This window comes from Salmo salar, chromosome ssa07, assembly GCF_905237065.1.
Source record: "Salmo salar chromosome ssa07, Ssal_v3.1, whole genome shotgun sequence".
NCBI classification, from domain to species: Eukaryota; Metazoa; Chordata; class Actinopteri; order Salmoniformes; family Salmonidae; genus Salmo; species Salmo salar.
In genome coordinates this window covers 35,589,040-35,608,359 of record NC_059448.1, presented here as the reverse complement: position 1 = coordinate 35,608,359, position 19,320 = coordinate 35,589,040, and the positions used below count along the sequence as shown (strand labels likewise).

Sequence of the window (19,320 nt, the reverse complement as noted above, 5' to 3'; positions counted from 1 at the left end):
AGTGGCTGAGAGGGCAGGAGGAGAGAGAGTGGCTGAGAGGGCAGGAGGAGAGAGAGTGGCTGAGAGGGATGGAGGAGAGAGAGTGGCTGAGAGAGGGGGGGGAGAGAGAGAGAGGGGGCTGAGAAGGAGAGGGGCTGAGAGAGAGGGAGAGGGGCTGAGAGAGGGGGAGAGGGGCTGAGAGAGAGGGAGAGGGGCTGAGAGAGAGGGAGAGGGGCTGAGAGAGAGGGAGAGGGGCTGAGAGAGAGGGAAAGGGGCTGAGAGAGAGGGAAAGGGACTGAGAGAGGGAGAGGGGCTGAGAGAGAGAGAGGGGCTGAGAGAGAGAGAGAGAGAGGGGCTGAGAGAGAGAGAGGGGCTGAGAGAGAGAGAGAGGGGCTGAGAGAGAGGGGCTGAGAGAGAGAGAGAGGGGCTGAGAGAGAGAGAGAGAGAGAGAGAGAGGGGCTGAGAGAGAGAGAGAGGGGCTGAGAGAGAGAGAGAGAGAGAGAGAGAGGGGCTGAGAGAGAGAGAGGGGCTGAGAGAGAGAGAGGGGCTGAGAGAGAGAGAGGGGCTGAGAGAGAGAGAGAGAGGGGCTGAGAGAGAGAGAGAGAGGGGCTGAGAGAGAGAGAGAGAGAGAGAGGGGCTGAGAGAGAGAGAGAGAGAGGGCTGAGAAGGAGAGGGGCTGAGAGAGGGAGAGGGGCTGAGAGAGGGGAGAGGGGCTGAGAGAGAGGGAGAGGGGCTGAGAGAGAGGGAGAGGGGCTGAGAGAGAGGGAGAGGGGCTGAGAGAGAGGGAAAGGGGCTGAGAGAGAGGGAAAGGGACTGAGAGAGGGAGAGGGGCTGAGAGAGAGAGAGGGGCTGAGAGAGAGAGAGAGAGAGAGAGGGGCTGAGAGAGAGAGAGAGGGGCTGAGAGAGAGGGGCTGAGAGAGAGAGAGAGGGGCTGAGAGAGAGAGAGAGGGGCTGAGAGAGAGGGGCTGAGAGAGAGAGAGAGAGGGGCTGAGAGAGAGGGGCTGAGAGAGAGAGAGAGGGGCTGAGAGAGAGAGAGAGGGGCTGAGAGAGAGAGAGAGGGGCTGAGAGAGAGAGAGAGGGGCTGAGAGAGAGAGAGGGGCTGAGAGAGAGAGAGGGGCTGAGAGAGAGAGAGAGAGGCTGAGAGAGAGAGGGGCTGAGAGAGAGAGAGAGAGGCTGAGAGAGAGAGAGAGAGAGGGGCTGAGAGAGAGAGAGGGGCTGAGAGAGAGAGAGGGGCTGAGAGAGAGAGAGGGGCTGAGAGAGAGAGAGAGGGGCTGAGAGAGAGAGAGAGAGGGGCTGAGAGAGAGAGAGAGGGGCTGAGAGAGAGAGAGAGGGGCTGAGAGAGAGAGAGGGGCTGAGAGAGAGAGAGAGAGAGAGAGAGAGAGAGAGAGAGAGAGAGAGAGAGAGAGAGAGAGAGAGAGAGAGAGAGAGAGAGAGAGAGAGAGAGAGAGAGAGAGAGAGAGAGAGACAGACAGAGAGACAGAGAGAGAGAGAGAGAGAGAGAGAGAGAGAGAGAGAGAGAGAGAGAGAGAGAGAGAGAGAGAGAGAGAGAGAGAGAGAGGCTGAGAGAGAGAGAGGGGCTGAGAGAGAGAGAGACAGACAAAGTGCAAAGATGTATTTTGGGGCGGCAGGTGGTTAGCGCATTGGGCCAGTAACCAAAAGGTTGCTGGATCGAATCCCCGAGCTGACAAGGTAAAAATCTGTCGTTCTGCCCCTGAACAAGGCCGTTAATCCACTGTTCCCCGGTAGGCCGTCATTGTAAATAAGAATTTTTTTCTTAACTGACTTGCCTAGTTAAATAAAGTTTACATATAAAAAATGTATTGAGAGAAGGCAAAGGCACAGATTGGGAAGGCAAAAAGGACAAGGAAAGTCATAGAGAGAGAAGGAGAAAGAGCATCCCGTGCCTTTTCTTTTATTGTGGTCATTTATTAAGGTCCCATCATGGTCCCATTCCCCCGAGGAGCAGTGAGAGAGAAACAATTAAAATGATCCACGAGTAGACGCTGCTGCCGTTAACTGACACTTAAAGGAAAACTCCACTTAAATTATCTTTGTTTTTTTTTCATTAGTCCATTGTTGATATAGTCCCAAAATGTTTTGCATGTAAGTTTTCAAGATATTGCGAAACACATCATCATGATGATGTGGCCAGTGACACTTTGCTTCTTGAAAACGTGACTGCTGACATGCAACATTTTGGAACTGTAACAAATCTAATTTTATTTAGCAGATGTTATTGCCGGTGTAGCGAAATGCTTGTGTTTCTAGCTCAAACAGTGCAGTAGTATCTAACAATTCACAACAATATATACAAATCTAAAAGTAAAAGAATGGAATTAAGAAATAAATATATAATAGGACGAGCTATGTTGGAGTGGCATTTTGGGCTAAAAATTTAAGAAATAATGAATAAAAAAATACTGCAAAGTTGCTTTGGAGCTAAAAGCATCTTACTCCGTATCAACAGTGGACTAATGAAAAAGATACCAAAATATAGTGTATTTTTTCCTTTAAGGTGTACCCTGGCATCACTGCCATGTATAATTCTAATTATGTATAATTACACCCACTAGTCTACCATTAGTAATGTCTGCTTATTGAAAATGACCTCTTGTAGGAAGTTAGAGAGGTTGGATGATGAAGACTCAAAACTTTCTTGTATGTTTTAGTTTTATGGGGGAATTGTATGGAGTAGACTCCCGAGTGGCGCAGCGGTCTAAGGCACTGCATCTCAGTGCAAGAGGCGTCACTGCAGTCCCTGGTTCGAATCCAGGCTGCGTCACATACGGCCGTGATTGGGAGTCCCAAAGGGGGGCGCACAGTTGGCCCAGCATCGTCCGGGTTTGGCCTGGGGTAGGCCGTCATTGTAAATAAGAATTTGTTGTTAACTGACTTGCCTAGTTAAATAAAAGGTTAAAAAGGAATAATAATTTTGAGCAAGTATAAACTTTGATAGTAACTAATGTGTTTCATAATATGTACATAGCATAGCATGTACATAGCATGTACATAGCATAGATGTGTTGGAATTTCTATGTAGAGAAGTGATTTGCTTAGCTGTAGGCCTAGTCGATGTTCCCTACACAGCTATATCCATTTTAAACAGTCTGCACACTGCAGTGTGTCAAACCTGTGTATGTTTTAACCTCAATGTGAAGGGAATGTTTCCACAGCCGTAGCTCCAACAGTTAGTTACCCTTGAAGAGCACTATCCCTGTCCTGTCTGTCCTGCCTGTTATTGGCTTGAAGAAGGAACACAGCCATTGATTTTCATTACGTTCTCTCCGTGTCTGGCATAAACGACGGCGCGTCGCCCCTCGCTGTGAATACGCAAATATCACCCTCGCCCTGTGCTTTGCTTCACTGTGCTGCGCCACTGAACTGCAGCACGCCTGCCCAGGAATGGAGAATGTAATTTTTGAACAACCCCCTCTTCTTCAGTGAGAATATCATTAGTCCTGACTATTTACTCAGGAAAGTGGGAATAAATTCCCTTCCTTCAGAGGGTCTTGACATGGCGTCTGTGAGAGACGTCCCAGGGAAGTTTTGTAGAGACACTGGTGGAATGAATCATAAGCTGGCCCAGTCCGACCCAATGTGGTTATTGGGTTATTGCTTAGTGTGAGCTGCTCTCTCACTCCCAGACACACACGCATATGTACACACACACACAGTATGCGCACACTGTATCTCTCTGCTCCCTCTCTCTGAGACTGTTTGATTGTTGATTTTGGCTGAGATAATATGCAAATATACATTCAGTTGAAGTCGGAGGTTTACATTTACATTTACGTCACTTACAAATTGGTGCATTCACCTTATGATATCCAGTGGAACAACCACTTTACAATAGTACATCTATATTTTTTTGGGGGGGTTAGAAAGATTACTTAACCTCTATGGGCTAGGTGGGACGACAGCCAGTGTAATCCCTTGGCGCGTTATTCAAATTCCTTAGAAATGCAAAAACTTCAATTTTTCAAACATATGACTATTTTACACCATTTTAAAGATAAGACTCTCGTTAATCTAACCACACTGTCCGATTTCAAAAAGGCTTTACAACGAAAGCAAAACATTAGATTATGTCAGCAGAGTACCCAGCCAGAAATAATCAGACACCCATTTTTCAAGCTAGCATATAATGTCACATAAACCCAAACCACAGCTAAATGTAGCACTAACCTTTGATGATCTTCATCAGATGACAACCCTAGGACATTATGTTATACAATACATGCATGTTTTGTTCAATCAAGTTCATATTTATATCAAAAACCAGCTTTTTACATTAGCATGTGACTAGCATTCCGACCGAACACTGCCGGTGAATTTACTAAATTACTCACGATAAACGTTCACAAAAAGCATAACAATTATTTTAAGAATTATAGATACAGAACTCCTCTATGCACTCGATATGTCCGATTTTAAAATAGCTTTTCGGTGAAAGCACATTTTGCAATATTCTCAGTAGATAGCCAGGCATCACACGGCTAGCTATTTAGACACCCAGCAAGTTTAGCACTCACCAAAGTCAGATTTACTATAAGAAAAATGTTATTACCTTTGCTGTCTTCGTCAGAATGCACTCCCAGGACTTCTACTTCAATAACAAATGTTGGTTTGGTCCAAAATAATCCATCGTTATATCCAAACAGCGGCGTTTTGTTCGTGCGTTCAAGACACTATCCGAAAGGGTAAATAAGGGTTACGAGCATGGCGCAATTCGTGACAAAAGATTTCTAAATATTCCATTACCGTACTTTGAAGCATGTCAACCGCTGTTTAAAATACATTTTTATGCCATTTTTCTCATAAAAAAGCGATAATATTCCGACCGGGAATCTGCGTTTACGTAAACAGACAAAAGAAAAGAAAGCATTCGGTCGACTCGGGCACGCGCCAAAGCCCATAGTACTCTGAGCGGCCACTTGCCAAAAGCGATAAAGTGTTTCAGCCAAAGCCTGCCTCGATATCCTTCAGCTTTGTCCCGGGCTCTGAGAGCCTATCGGAGCCGTAGGAAGTGTCACGTTATTGCAAAGATCCTCAGTCTTCAATAAAAAGAGCCAAGATAAAACACACCTTGTCAGACAGGCCACTTCCTGCATGGAATCTTCTCAGGTTTTGGCCTGCCATTTGAGTTCTGTTATACTCACAGACACCATTCAAACAGTTTTAGAAACTTTAGGGTGTTTTCTATCCAAAGCCAATAATTATATGCATATTCTAGTTACTGGGCAGGAGTAGTAACCAGATTAAATCGGGTACGTTTTTTATCCGGCTGTGTCAATACTGCCCCCTAGCCCTAACAGGTTAATCCTATCCCAGGTATTCCTTAAAGAGGTTGGGTTTCAGGTGTCTCCGGAAGGTGGTGATTGACTCCGCTGTCCTGGCGTCGTGAGGGAGCCAGTTTTGACTGGGCTGAGCGGGAACTGTGCTTCCGCAGAGGTAGGGGGGCCAGCAGGCCAGAGGTGGATGAACGCAGTGCCCTTCTTTGGGTGTAGGGACTGATCAGAGCCTGAAGGTACGGAGGTGGCGTTCCCCTCACAGCTCCGTAGGCAAGCACCATGGTCTTGTAGCAGATACGAGCTTCAACTGGAAGCCAGTGGAGAGTGTGGAGGAGCGGGGTGACGTGAGAGAACTTGGGAAGGTTGAACACCAGACGGACTGCGGCGTTCTGGATGAGTTGTAGGGGTTTAATGGCGCAGGCAGGGAGCCCCGCCAACAGCGAGTTGCAGTAATCTAGACGGGAGATGACAAGTGCCTGGATTAGGACCTGCGCCGCTTCCTGTGTGAGGCAGGGTCGTACTCTGCGAATGTTGTAGAGCATGAACCTACAGGATCGGGTCACCGCCTTGATGTTAGCGGAGAACGACAGGGTGTTGTCCAGGGTCACGCCAAGGCTCTTAGCACTCTGGGAGGAGGACACAATGGAGTTGTCAACCGTGATGGCGAGATCATAGAACGGGCAGTCCTTCCCCGGGAGGAAGAGCAGCTCCGTCTTGCCGAGGTTCAGCTTGAGATGGTGATCCGTCATCCACACTGATATGTCTGCCAGACATGCAGAGATGCGATTTGCCATCTGGTTATCAGAAGGGGGAAAGGAGAAGATTATTTGTGTGTCGTCTGCGTAGCAATGATAGGAGAGACCATGTAAGGATATGACAGAGCCAAGTGACTTGGTGTATAGCGAGAATAGGAGAGGGCCTAGAACTGAGCCCTGGGGGACACCAGTGGTGAGAGCACATGGTGCGGAGACGGATTCTCGCTACGCTACCTGGTAGGAGCGACCTGTCAGGTAGGACGCAATCCAAGAGTGAGCCGCACCGGAGATGCCCAACTCAGAGAGGGTAGAGAGGAGGATCTGATGGTTCACAGTATCAAAGGCAGCAGATAGGTCTAGAAGGATGAGAGCAGAGAGAGTTAGCTTTAGCAGTGCGGAGAGCCTCCGTGACACAGAGAAGAGCAGTCTCAGTTGAATGACTAGTCTTGAAACCTGACTGATTTGGATCAAGAAGGTCATTCTGAGAGAGATAGCAAGAGAGCTGGCCAAGGACGGCACACTCAAGAGTTTTGGAGAGGAAAGAAAGAAGGGATACTGGTCTGTAGTTGTTGACATCGGAGGGATCGAGTGTAGGTTTTTTGAGAAGGGGTGCAACTCTCACTCTCTTGAAGACGGAAGGGACGTAGCCAGCGGTCAAGGAGGAGTTGATGAGCAAGGTGAGGTAAGGGAGAAGGTCTCCGGAAATGGTCTGGAGAAGAGAGGAGGGGATAGGGTCAAGCGGGCAGGTTGTTGGGCGGCCGGCCGTCACAAGTCGCAGGATTTCATCTGGAGAGAGAGGGGAGAAAGAAGTCAAAGCATAGGGTAGGGCAATGTGAGCAGGACCAGTGATGTCGTTTGACTTAACAAACGAGGATCGGATGACGTCAACCTTCTTTTCAAAATGGTTGACAAAGTCATCCGCAGAGAGGGAGGGGGGGGAGGAGGATTCAGGAGGGAGGAGAAGGTGGCAAAGAGCTTCCTAGGGTTAGAGTCAGATGCTTGGAATTTAGAGTGGTAGAAAGTGGCTTTAGCAGCAGAAACAGAGGAAGAAAATGTGGAGAGGAGGGAGTGAAAAGATGCCAGGTCCACAGGGAGGCTAGTTTTCCTCCATTTCCGCTCGGCTGCCCGGAGCCCTGTTCTGTGAGCTCGCAATGAGTCGTCAAGCCACGGAGCAGGAGGGGAGGACCGAGCCAGCTGGGAGGATAGGGGACATAGAGAGTCAAAGGATGCAGAAAGGAAGGAGAGGAGGGTTGAGGAGGCAGAATCAGGAGATTGGTTGGAGAAGATTTGAGCAGATGGAAGAGATGATAGTATGGAAGAGGAGAGAGTAGCAGGAGAGAGAGAGCGAAGGTTGCGACGGCGCAATACCATCTGAGTAGGGGCAGAGTGAGTAGTGTTGAAGGAGAGGGAAAAGGATACAAGGTAGTGGTCGGAGACTTGGAGGGGAGTTGCAGTGAGATTAGTAGAAGAACAGCATCTAGTAAAGATCAGGTCAAGCGTATTGCCTGCCTTGTGAGTAGGGGGGACAGTGAGAGGGTGAGGCCAAAAGAGGAGAAGAGTGGAAAGAAGGAGGCAGAGAGAAATGAGTCAAAGGTAGACGTAGGGAGGTTAAAGTCACCCAGAATTGTGAGGGCTGAGCCATCCTCAGGAAAGGAACTTATCAAGGCGTCAAGCTCATTGATGAACTCTCCAAGGGAACCTGGAGGGCGATAAATGATAAGGATGTTAAGCTTGAATGGGCTAGTGACTGTGACAGCATGGAATTCAAAGGAGGAGATAGATGGGTCAGGGGAGAAAGATAGAATGTCCACTTGGGAGAGATGAGGATTCCATTGCCACCACCCCGCTGACCAGATGTTCTCGGGGTATGCGAGAACACGTGGTCAGACGAGGAGAGAGCAGTAGGAGTAGCAGTGTTTTCTGTGGTAATCCATGTTTCCGTCAGCGCCAAGAAGTCGAGGGACTGGAGGGTAGCATAGGCTGAGATGAACTCTGCCTTGTTGGCCGCAGACCGGCAGTTCCAGAGGCTGCCGGAGACCTGGAACTCCACGTGGGTCGTGCGTGCTGGGACCACCAGGTTAGAGTGGCAGCGGCCATGCGGTGTGAAGCGTTTGTGTGGCCTGTGCAGAGAGGAGAGAACAGGGATAGACGCTAATGCAAAGGAGATTGGAATGAAAATTAACTAAACAACTGGGGAAGCGAGAGAGCCGAGGGCCTCCCTCACTAACCATTCACTGAAACACTCAAATATAACTTTTCCAACTTCCACTTAGAAATGATAATTGATGTAAACTACAGTGATTCAATGTTTCCAGGAATAGGCTCAAACTTAGTTTATTCAGCTAGATAACTTGGTACAGTATTCTTCCGTGAAACCCACTCAGTGCACCGTGTCCTATGACGCCGTAGCTAACTAGCATGCTAGCATCCAATAACACATGGTTAGCACCAATACTTGGTTACAACAAACTACCAATGGATCATTCGTGTCCGTGTCTAGTTCCTTTAATAACGCAGAAGTAATTAAACGTTGGCTAGCTAACACAAAGTCAGTCCTGCTAGCTACACAAGTGGACTACACGACTCGAAAGCTTACGTTGCAAAAATCTTATTGACTAAAATGATACAGTACCGCTAGCTGGTAGAGTTGGCTAGCTAGCAGTGGCTGCGTTTACCTTTATCTTTAATACAAAGACAACTATGTAGCTAGCTAACGTTACACTAATCAAATCGTTCCGTTGTAATGTATTTAGTTTCTACAGTGCTGCTAGTTGGTAAAGTTGGCTAGCTAGCAGTGGCTATGGTGTTGTGATGTGATGATGTTGACGCCGTTTGGAAAACGGCGCGAACGAACGAATACAGCTGGCTAGCTGGCTAGCTAACCTTGTTAGTTTCTCAAAGTTAGTTTCTCAAAGCTACACCTACACCTTTAGCTACACCTTTATCCTTGATGCAAAGACAACTATGTAGCTAGCTAGCTAACATTACACTAATCAAATCGTTCCGTTGTAATGAAATGTAATATTACCCGCGGAGCGAAGTACAGCACGACTACTCACTCCAGCATCCGGAAGTAGTCAATTGCACTTTGGTTGGAGTCATTAAAACTCGTTTTTCAACCACTCCACAAAGTTCTTGTCAACAAACGATGGTTTTGGCAAGTCGGTTAGGACATCTACTTTGTGCATGACACAAGTAATTTTTCCAACAATTGCTTACAGACGGATTATTTCACTTATAATTCACTGTATCACAATTCCAGTGGGTCAGAAGTTTAAATACACTAAGTTGACTGTGCCTTTAAACACCTTGGAAAATTCCAGAAAATGATTTCATAGCTTTAGAAGCTTCTGATATGCTAATTGGCATAATTTGAGCCAATTGGAGTTGTACCTGTGGATGTATTTAAAGGCTTACCTTCAAACTCAATGCCTCTTTGCTTGATATCATGGAAAAATCAAAAGAAATCAGCCAAGACCTCAAAGAAAATTGTAGACCTCCACAAGTCTGGTTCATCCTTGGGAGCAATTTCCAAACACCTGAAGGTACCACATTCATCTGTACAAACAATAGTACACAAGTATAAGCACCATGGGACCATGCAGCCATCATACAACTCAGGAAGGAGACGCGTTCTGTCTCCTAGAGATGAACATACTTTAGTGCAAATCAATCCCAGAACAACAGCAAAGGACCTTGCTGGAGGAAACAGGTACAAGATGCTGGAGGAAACAGATACAAAAGTATCTATATCCACAGTAAAACGAGTCCTATATCGACATAACCTGAAAGGCCGCTAGCAAGGAAGAAGCCACTGTTCCAAAACCGCCATATAAAAGCCAGACTACGGTTTGCAACTGCACATGGGGACAAAGATCGTACTTTTTGGAGAAATGTCCTCTGGTCTGATGAAACAAAAATAGAAGTGTTTGGCCATAATGACCATCGTTATGTTTGGAAGAAAAAGGGGGAGGCTTGCAGGCCGAAGAACACCATCCCAACCGTGAAGCACGGGGGTGGCAGCATCATGTTGTGGGGGTGCTTTGCTGCAGGAGGGACTGGTGCACTTCACAAAATAGATGGCATCATGAGGGAGAAAAGCAACATCTCAAGTCATCAGTCAAGAAGTTAAAGCTTGGTCGCAAATGGGACTTCCAAATGAACAATGACCCCAAGCATACTTCCAAAGTTGTGGCAAAATGGCTTAAGGACAACAAAGTCAAGGATTTGGAGTGGCCATCACAAAGCCCTGAACTCAATCATATAGAACATTTGTGGGCAGAACTGAAAAAGCGTGTGCGAGCAAGGAGGCCTACAAACTTGACTCAGTTACACCAACTCTGTCAGGAGGAATGGGCCAAAATTCACCTGACTTATTGTGGGAAGCTTGTGGAAGGCTACCCAAAACGTTTGACCCAAGTTAAACAATTTAAAGGCAATGCTACCATATACTAATTGAGTGTATGTAAACTTCTGACCCACTGGGAATGTGATGAAAGAAATAAAAGCTGAAATAAATTGTTCTCTCCACTATTATTCTGACATTTCATATTCTTAAACTAAAGTGGTGATCCTAACTGACCTAAGACAGGGAAGTTGTACCAGGATTAAATGTCAGGAATTGTGAAAAACTGAGTTTAAATGTGTTTGGCTAAGGTGTATGTAAACTTCTGACTTCAACTGTATGCAGATGAGTTGACTCGATGTTGAGAGTTTGTGAAGACCAGTATTACTGTAAGCACTTGAACATATTGTCCCATTTCCACTCCTTTAGTTCTTCAGTCTGTTTTAAGAGCTTTAATTGTCTTCCCCCGGATAGCCCTTTAGATGATGGCTATCCAGGACAATAGACGAGGGCCATCTCAGACTCACTCTCTCTCATTTTAATTCCCCTCCTTTATTCAGCCCTGTAAAAGCCGGCCTGGAAATGTAATGAGCGTCTGAAAGAAGGGAGGAGAAAAAGTAAAGGGCAAATTTAACGGATTTGTCTTTCAGCTTCTAGTCGATTGTAAATTCTCTGATTGTGACAGAAAATATTTAATATCTTCTTTCTATTTTTCCCGTCTTCTCTCGCTCTGCCAGGCAGTAAGCGTCCAAATTCCCACTCTGAGTGTAGATTTGTCTTCCTATCAAACATAATGTCAAGGTAGAGTAGGCCTAAGTGGAGAGATGCAGATGGAGGGCACTGGGAGGATGGTACAGTATTATCTTCACTGTCGTTCCACTGTTGCTAACTCCGGATATGTTAGAAAATGTGTTTAGTTGTGTAATTCTCTTTCTCTCTCTTTGCAGGCTGAACCAGAGGGATTCTCTCACTTCCATCTCTACGTGTGTGCTGCTTTCCTGGTACGATGGAGGAAAGAGATTCTAGATGAGAGAGATTTCCAGGTAAGAGAGAGAAGGATGGAAATGTATGTTGTCATACATACATCACCTTTAACTGACGTTCTGGGTGAGAAAAATACCCCACTTAATAGTGATGTTTCCATCACTTTATATTTGAATGAGTGAGGTCTCTATCTCTATTCCCTTGTTGCTCTATTTAAGAAAGTGTGTCATTTGGGCTTTGGTCATTTGGCCAAGGATGGTGCTGTTTAAAAGTAGTGCACTGTTTATTCAGGGAATAGAGTGTCATTTGAGACTGTGCCACTAAGTATGAATGTGAGTCCCAGTAGGGCTGAACAGAGTGTGCCAGCCAGTGTCCTCTTCTCTCCCAGCACATCCCAGACCAGCACCACGCTCATCATTAACTACAGGGATCAGGGGTCACATTGGCTGCATTAGTGGGATGACAGCAGCAGCTGCTGCAAGGTGACATTGGCATGAAGCAGGATTCAGACTTTGGGCCCTTTCCCCTAGTTCCTCTCTTCTATTCTCTCCGTTTCTCTTATTGACGGATGTATCTTCTCTTGCCTTCCCCTGCATGCATCTTCTCTTCTCTCAACCACACTCTGAAGAGTTTTAGGTCAATGGATGCTTCTTCAACTTTAATAAGACCCGTTTCGAAGTTCTCCTTTCCTCTACCTCCTAGTCCCTCATTAACCTTCCTCTCCCTCCTTTTCCCTCCCTCTCTTCCTTCTTCCCTCTCTGTGCAAATTGAATTGAAACTGGTGTGTGGTTGAATATGCAGAGGTTCAGTGGCGCATGTCGCGAGGGGCTCTGTGTGTGTGTGTTGGTGTGTGTGTGTGTACACGTGTGAGCATGCGCCTGTGTGTATGTGTTTCGCAGTTGATTTATAGTGTTTGCAGTGCCCACTGATTTAGTATTATCCCTGCTGCACCGCTGCACCACACACAGCTTGGCATGCAGACTGCCACCGACGCGCCAGAGGCCCTAACACTCGCATCCATCTATCCTCCTTTCGTCCTCCCCTGGGAGAGAGAGGGGGAAGAGAGGTGGCTCTCTTTTTCTCTGTCTTTATTTCATCACTCTCTGTACCTCTCCCTCCTTTAGACCATCAGTGTTCCTCTCTCCTCTCTCTCTCTCTCTCTTTATCCTTTTTCTCTCCCTTTTGCTTTTGCTCATTTTCTTTTGCTCTCTCTACCTTCGTCCATCTCTCTCTTCAGCTGAACATACAGTGCATTTGGAAAGTATACGACCCCTTGATTTTTCCACATATTGTTATGTTACAGCCTTATTCTAAAATTGATTCAATCGTTTTTTCCCTCATCAATCTAAACACAATACCCCATAATGACAAAGCAAAAACAAAAAAAATGATATCACAACAAGTTTGGAACACCTGTATTTGGGGAATTTCTCCCATTCTCTGCAGATCCTCTCAAGCTCTGTCAGGTTGGATGGGGAGCGTTGCTGCACAGCTATTTTCAGGCCTCTGCAGACATGTTCGATCAGGTTCAAGTCCGGGCTCTGGCTGGGCCACTTAAGGACATTCAGAGACATGTCCCGAAGCCACTCCTGTGTTGTCTTGGCTGTGTGCTTAGGGTTGTTGTCTTGTTGGAATGTGAACCTTCGCCCCAGTCTGAGGTCCTGAGCACTCTGAAGCAGGTTTTCATCAAGGATCTCTCTGTACTTTTCTCTGTTCATCTTTGCCTCAATCCTGACTAGTCTCCCAGTCCCTGCTGCTGAAAAACATCCCCACAGCATGATGGCTGCCACCACCGTGCTTCACCGTAGGGATGGTTCCAGGTTTCCTCCGGACGTGACGGTTGGCATTCAGGCCAAAGAGTTCAATCTTGGTTTCATCAGACCAGAGAATCTTGTTTCTCATATTCTGAGAGTATTTAGGTGCCTTTGGCAAACTCCAACTGGGCTGTCATGTGCCTTTTACAGATGAGTGGCTTCCGTCTGGCCACTCTACTATAAAGGCCTGATTGGTGGAGTGCTGCAGAGATGGTTGTCCTTGTGGAAGGTTCTGCCATCTCCACAGAGGAACTCTGGAGCTCTCAGAGTGACCATTGGGTTCTTGGTCACCTCCCTGACCAAGGCCCGTTTCCCCTGATTGCTCAGTTTGGCCAAGTGGCCAGCTCAAGGAAGAGTCTTCCATTTAAGACTGATGTATGCCACTGTGTTCTTGGGGACCTTCAATGCTGCAGAAATGTTTTGGTACCCTTCCCCAGATCTGTGCCTCGACACAATCCTGTCTTGGAGCTCTTAGACAATTCCTTCGACCTGATGGCTTGGTTTTTACTCTGACATGAACTGTCAAATGTGGGACCTTAAATAGACAAGTGTGTACCTTTCCAAATCATGACCAATCCATTGAATTTACCACAGGTGGACTCCAATCAAGTTGTAGAAACATCTCAAGGTTGATCAATGGAAACGTGAGCTCAGTTTCGAGTCTCATAACAAAGGCTCTAAAAACTTATATAAATAAAGTATTTCTGTTTTTAAATCTGTAATAAATTTGCAAAAATGTACAACCTGTTTTTGCTTTGTCGTTATGTGGTATTGTGTGTAGATTGCTGAGGATTTGTATTTATTCAATCCATTTTAGAATAAGGCTGTAATGTAACAAAATGTGGAAAAAGTCAAGGGTTCTGAATACTTTCCGAATGCACTGTATATATACAGTCACCACTGATTTACACTCCTACCTTACACCCACTGTGAAACCTCAAGAGAACTATACCTTTTTGACTATAGAGCTAAGGGCCATATTCACTTTTCTTCTTATTTAATTCCATACAGTACTGTATGGTTCTACTTGGAATGGGATGGAGGTTTGGCATTTCCCTCTGGGGATAAGTGTGATACCCTGCAGAGAGAGAGGCATAAAAGAGAGGTATAGGCAGAGAAAAGAGAGAAGTGTGATCCTGAGAACTGAAATGAGTGTTCAATCTAAATGTGTGGATTGGCTATACAATGAGTCACCACGGCGACCGTGTCACAGGATGAGACTTGGGTTAATGCCGCTGTTTGCGTGCGCGTGCAAGTCTGTGTGTATGTGTTTGAGTCTGTGTGTGTGGCTGACATTCTCCCTGTCAGTGTTCTGTGCCTCCTGCTCTGACTGTTCTTTGACCATCTGCAGCCCTAGCTAGCCAGTCCCCTCCTCTGCACTGACCACTGATGTCTTGTAGGCCAGGCCTATTCTTGGCAGAAAGGCTGGTAATAAGTTTGACCTAATTAGGCAGCCAGGCAGCGGAGGACCAGAACTTGACATTAGACCAGAGCTCTCCTCCCAGTCTCAGGTCCAGTATTTAGCAGGCAGAGGAGGACCAGAGACCAGACCTTACCTCCTTCCATCATCCCAGGCCGAGGCCTGCTGTTCAGGCCAGCCTGCCTCAAGCAAACCCACCCCAGTAATAGGGCTTTGATCCCCCGAAAAACAATCCTACCTCTGGGCTTCTTCCCTTCAAACTCACATCCAAAACTGGGTCTTTGGCTCCCAGCTAGCTAACCCACCCTAGTCTTTGGCTTTGCCCCTATTAAGTTGCTTTGGCTTTGACCTTAGCCTCCATCAAGCCGACCTCAGACTCTAGTTGATAGCCCCAGGAAATCCACCCCACAGTGGGGCTGGTCCCCACCAGCAGCCCACCCACCCTGACCCCAGCCCAGCCCTTGGCACTATCTCCACAGGTTGGCCAGGCCTCAGAGTCTGCTCCTTTACTCCCACACCCAGTCTGTCTCTCTCAGCAGTGACCTTTCGTCTGGGTCTTGTGATTACCATCCAGTGACAGTACAGAGCACACTAACTCTCACTATTCTGCTTTCCTCTCACACTACTATACTCTTCTGGTAGCTCCAGGCTACTCTTGCCCGCACTTTCTGACTGAGTTTCAAATGGTTCTCTTTCCCCAATATAGTGCAGTACTTTTGACCAGAGCCCTATGGGCCCTCGTCAAAAGTAGTGCACTATAAAGGGAACAGGGTACCATTTGAGACATACACTCTGCCTCTCTCCTCACTGGACTACAGCAAGGTTCAGTATTGATGGAGTGAACACTAGGCCCCCCTGGTAGGGATTAGCAAGTCATTGACATGATGACTGATAAAAAAAAAAAACAGGCTTCAGTAATCCATTATTCACTGCTTCTTTGTTGTGGGGTTGGATTGGGGGGGTCATTCCAATGCAATTCAACTCAATGCAGGATAGAAAATTGAATTGACTCAGAGTCTAAAGGGTTATTGCATCCCTCCTCCACCTCCAGTAAACTGAATGATCCATAGAGGAGTTAAGTAATGAGTGTGGTGCGTAGTGATGCCATGGTTCTGTTAGGCTGTTAGCTTGGCATTACATGGAACCCAAACCGGCTGTGCGCGTGCGCCATCGTGCATAAATGTATTTTGTCCCCCCACACCAAACGCGATCACGACACGCAGGTTAAAATATCAAAACAAACTCTGAACCAATGACATTAATTTGGGGACAGGTCGAAAAGCATTAAACATTTATGGCAATTTAGCTAGCTAGCTTGCACTTGCTAGCTAATTTGTCCTATTTAGCTAGCTTGCTGTTGCTAGCTAATTTGTCCTGGGATATAAACATTGAGTTGTTGTTTTACCTGAAATGCACAAGGTCCTCTACTCCGCCAATTAATCCACACATAAAACAGTCAACCGAATCATTTCTAGTCATCTCTGCTACTTCCAGGCTTTTTCTTCTCTTGACCGCCACCGACCTATTTCGTCTTTCAGTCACCCACGTTGGTATAACCAATGAGGAGATGGCATGTGGGTACCTGCTTCTATAAACCAATGAGGAGATGGGAGAGGCAGGACTTGCAGCGCGATCTGCGTCAGAAATAGAACTGACTTCTATTTTAGCCCTTGGCAACGCAGACGCGAGCAATAATTGAATAACATGTATGTCTAAATTTATTTTGCAGCGCACGCGACGCAAGCGGTGTAGTCAGCCTGTTAGCCTGGGGGGATAATGACAGCTTCCTGTGGTTCACAGACCTTGTTCTGGTCAGCCACTCTAATCACTGAGTATATTTGTGTGTGGGTGTGCGCACATGCATGTGCAGACACAGAGTTAGTTTTCTTGTTGTGTGTGTTGACAGAGAGTTGAAGAGTTCACCACTCCTCTCCACTGTGCCTGCCATCTGCTCTCCTCTCTCCTCTTTCTCTCCTCTACCCCTCTCGCCTCTATCCCCTCCTGGCCCCCCTGCAGTGAGCCACCACAGGCCACAGACAGCCAAATGTCAGAGCCCGCTGGCATGTACTGAGGCCAATATGCAGCAAATGAGTCCTCATTATCTATTTGTTTATCACATAATGGGAAGCCTTTTCTCAGGCTAATGAAACAGACAAAAAGGCTGCAGCCCAAAATGGTACCCTATTCCCTTTACTGTTTTTGAACAGGACTCTGGTCAAAAGTTGTGTGCTATGTAGGGAAGAAGGTGCCATTTGGGATGCATCCAAAGATTGTTTTTCCTTCCAGTCTCTGATTAGCGATTACATTTCCCCTGGCCTCTGGTTTCACAGAAAATGATGTGATGATATAACTTGTCTACAAATCAGGACAGAATCTAGGCCCACCATCTTGTATTGCAACCTGGACATTACCTTAAAGCTTGAATCCTTAATTGGAGAAACTGCCATGTCCGTTTGGGATATTACAACAACATAGAAGTTCCTGCAATCAATGGACACTGTTTTTACCTCTGACATCATCGCACGTGCGATAGAACAGCAGAATATGTACCGCAATATTTTTTACCATGCTGCCGGATGCTTCTCTCCTCTTGAATCAACAAAAGAAAAATGTATAACAAAGGCACTGGGGTGAAATTATCTTTATCGCAGGATATAACCTCAAATCAAATCAAATTTATATAACCTGTGCTTATACGGCTTATATACAGGCATTACTTAAACAGCAGTTCCTATGCTCATACAGATTCCTTAGAGCATCATTAGCCAGTCTAAAGTCAGCAGTCTACAAGCAATCTAGCGGTAGCTGCTGTTTTAGCTGTCCATTACTTGTACGATTCAGATGTCTTTGTCCTGCCATACACCAGGGGCTGGCTCACCTGACACCTCCCACACACCTTTCCTCCCAGCCTAGCCCTGTACAGAACAGAGTCTTAGGCCTCACACACTGCCTCTGTCACCCTCTCTATCTCTGTGTGTCTGTGTCTTACTCTCTTGTGAAAGACACCTGTGATCTTTGACCAGTCCCCCTGAGTCTGAAACCAGTGTAACACGTTTGAATGTGGATAGATGGGGTGAGGGAGAAAGAAAATAGAAACAGGTGTAATCAATCTTCCACTGTTTGATTTGATTTCAATCGAGTTTAGCCTCTAAAGGCGAGGGCTTGGAGTTGAGACGCTGTCGTGCAGGGGTTGTTGCATGGTTGTTCCAGGGTTCGGTACTCTGTATCTGTTCACAGTTCTACACCACAGCCCTGGAGCACTTACCCTGATACCCACTTCGTGCAATGGCACATACACACACATGCACGAGATGGCCCCTGCAGCTGCAGCAGCCAATCAAACGCGTGAAGCAGAAAACTTGGAAGTTATGCACTCTCATTATCAACCTCATAAATGATTGATGACAAAAGTACAGTCACCCAATGGGTTGGACTATCTCACCGCACCCTCATATGCCATGTCTTAAAATTGATATTGTAATTAATTGATATTGTAAAACAGCCAACTCTCTAACTCCGCCCATAACTTTTGGACTTTATAGCACTGTTAGTTTTAGAGATGACTCTGCTGTTGTGCTGTAAAATTTGTGATTTTTGTCTCTTGTATAAACAATTCTGTACATTAGTTTATACTGGATTAAGCGTACATTTTTGTTAACTGTCATTTAGTTAGTTGTGTTCCAACACTCCCTCCTTTATGTGGCAATATCTGTTATTTTTAGGTCTTGGTTCCAATAGTTTAGTTGTATAGGCTTTCTGCAATGTTTTGTGTATCTTATAACTAGTTTGGCATGTATTAGTTAGTTTTGTGAGGGCTGTGTTTACCAGGTTTATTTGCGTGTTTTTTTTAAGGATGTTTTGGAGAGTTCGTTTTTAAATAACCGAAAGTGAGCGGTTGTAATCTGAATAAAGGAAAAAGGGCCATTCTTGAACATGGGGTGAGACATTCTTACTAATTTGTAAATAAAGCTAATTTGTTTTTTAGAATTATTTATTTCTGTTTTTAGAGGGAAAGAAACCAAAAGCCCACCGTGCCTAATTTTTGAAAATCTTCAGGCAACATGTCAAGTGTAATTCCCCCATTGCATTTACCCAAGTTTTCTCTTAACTCCAGGACCACCGACAGTTTTTTGTTGTTGTTGCCTGATGCAGGACTCTAGTGCCAGAGAAGAGAGACTCTCCATTAATTTACGAAAAGTCAATTTGTGCCACAGTTTAGACTACCGAGAGAGCAGCGTTCTTACTCCCCCTTGTGATAGTGTGGTGCAATGACAGAATGCCACCATCTACCACTAACGGTCGCGGCATAAGCTGGTAACTTTTAAAGGAAGAACCATTGTAGTATGCTTTATTTGAGTTTAACCTGTAATTGTTGGCTCTCTTCAAAAGTAAAAGATCATTTTCCTGCTTAAGTTCAGAAATTATATTTTCTTCTTTACCTTGTAAAGATTTTCTATGGGCTTTTTCTAGTGATTTATTTATTTATTTTTCTTTCATTTTAATTTCTAACTCAGATTTAACTTTTTCAGAATATGAAATTATCATTCCCTAATGTATGCCTTAAAAGCATCCCAAATTATATGGCTGGTGGGGCTCTACTTGGGGAGAGTAGGTTCACCGACAGACTGAAGTGAGGTGAGTGGAGGCATCACACTTACTTCAGTGAAGTGTGATGCCCTCCCAGACCCCTAATAGGCAGTGTAATGAAACAATAGAGACAGAAAAACAACAA

The 19,320-nt window shown here is 45.8% G+C and overlaps 1 protein-coding gene across 2 annotated transcripts in view; it reads left to right on the top strand.

The window, feature by feature from the left end:
- The window catches only part of LOC106609109 (TBC1 domain family member 22B), a 187,820-nt gene that overhangs the window by 148,527 nt on the left and 19,973 nt on the right, over nucleotides 1-19,320 (top strand). For both annotated transcript variants that reach the window (XM_014207530.2, XM_014207531.2), the window contains exon 13: nucleotides 11,318-11,413. In XM_014207530.2, coding sequence (XP_014063005.1) covers nucleotides 11,318-11,413 — 96 coding nt within the window. The remainder of the gene's footprint in view (nucleotides 1-11,317; nucleotides 11,414-19,320) is intronic.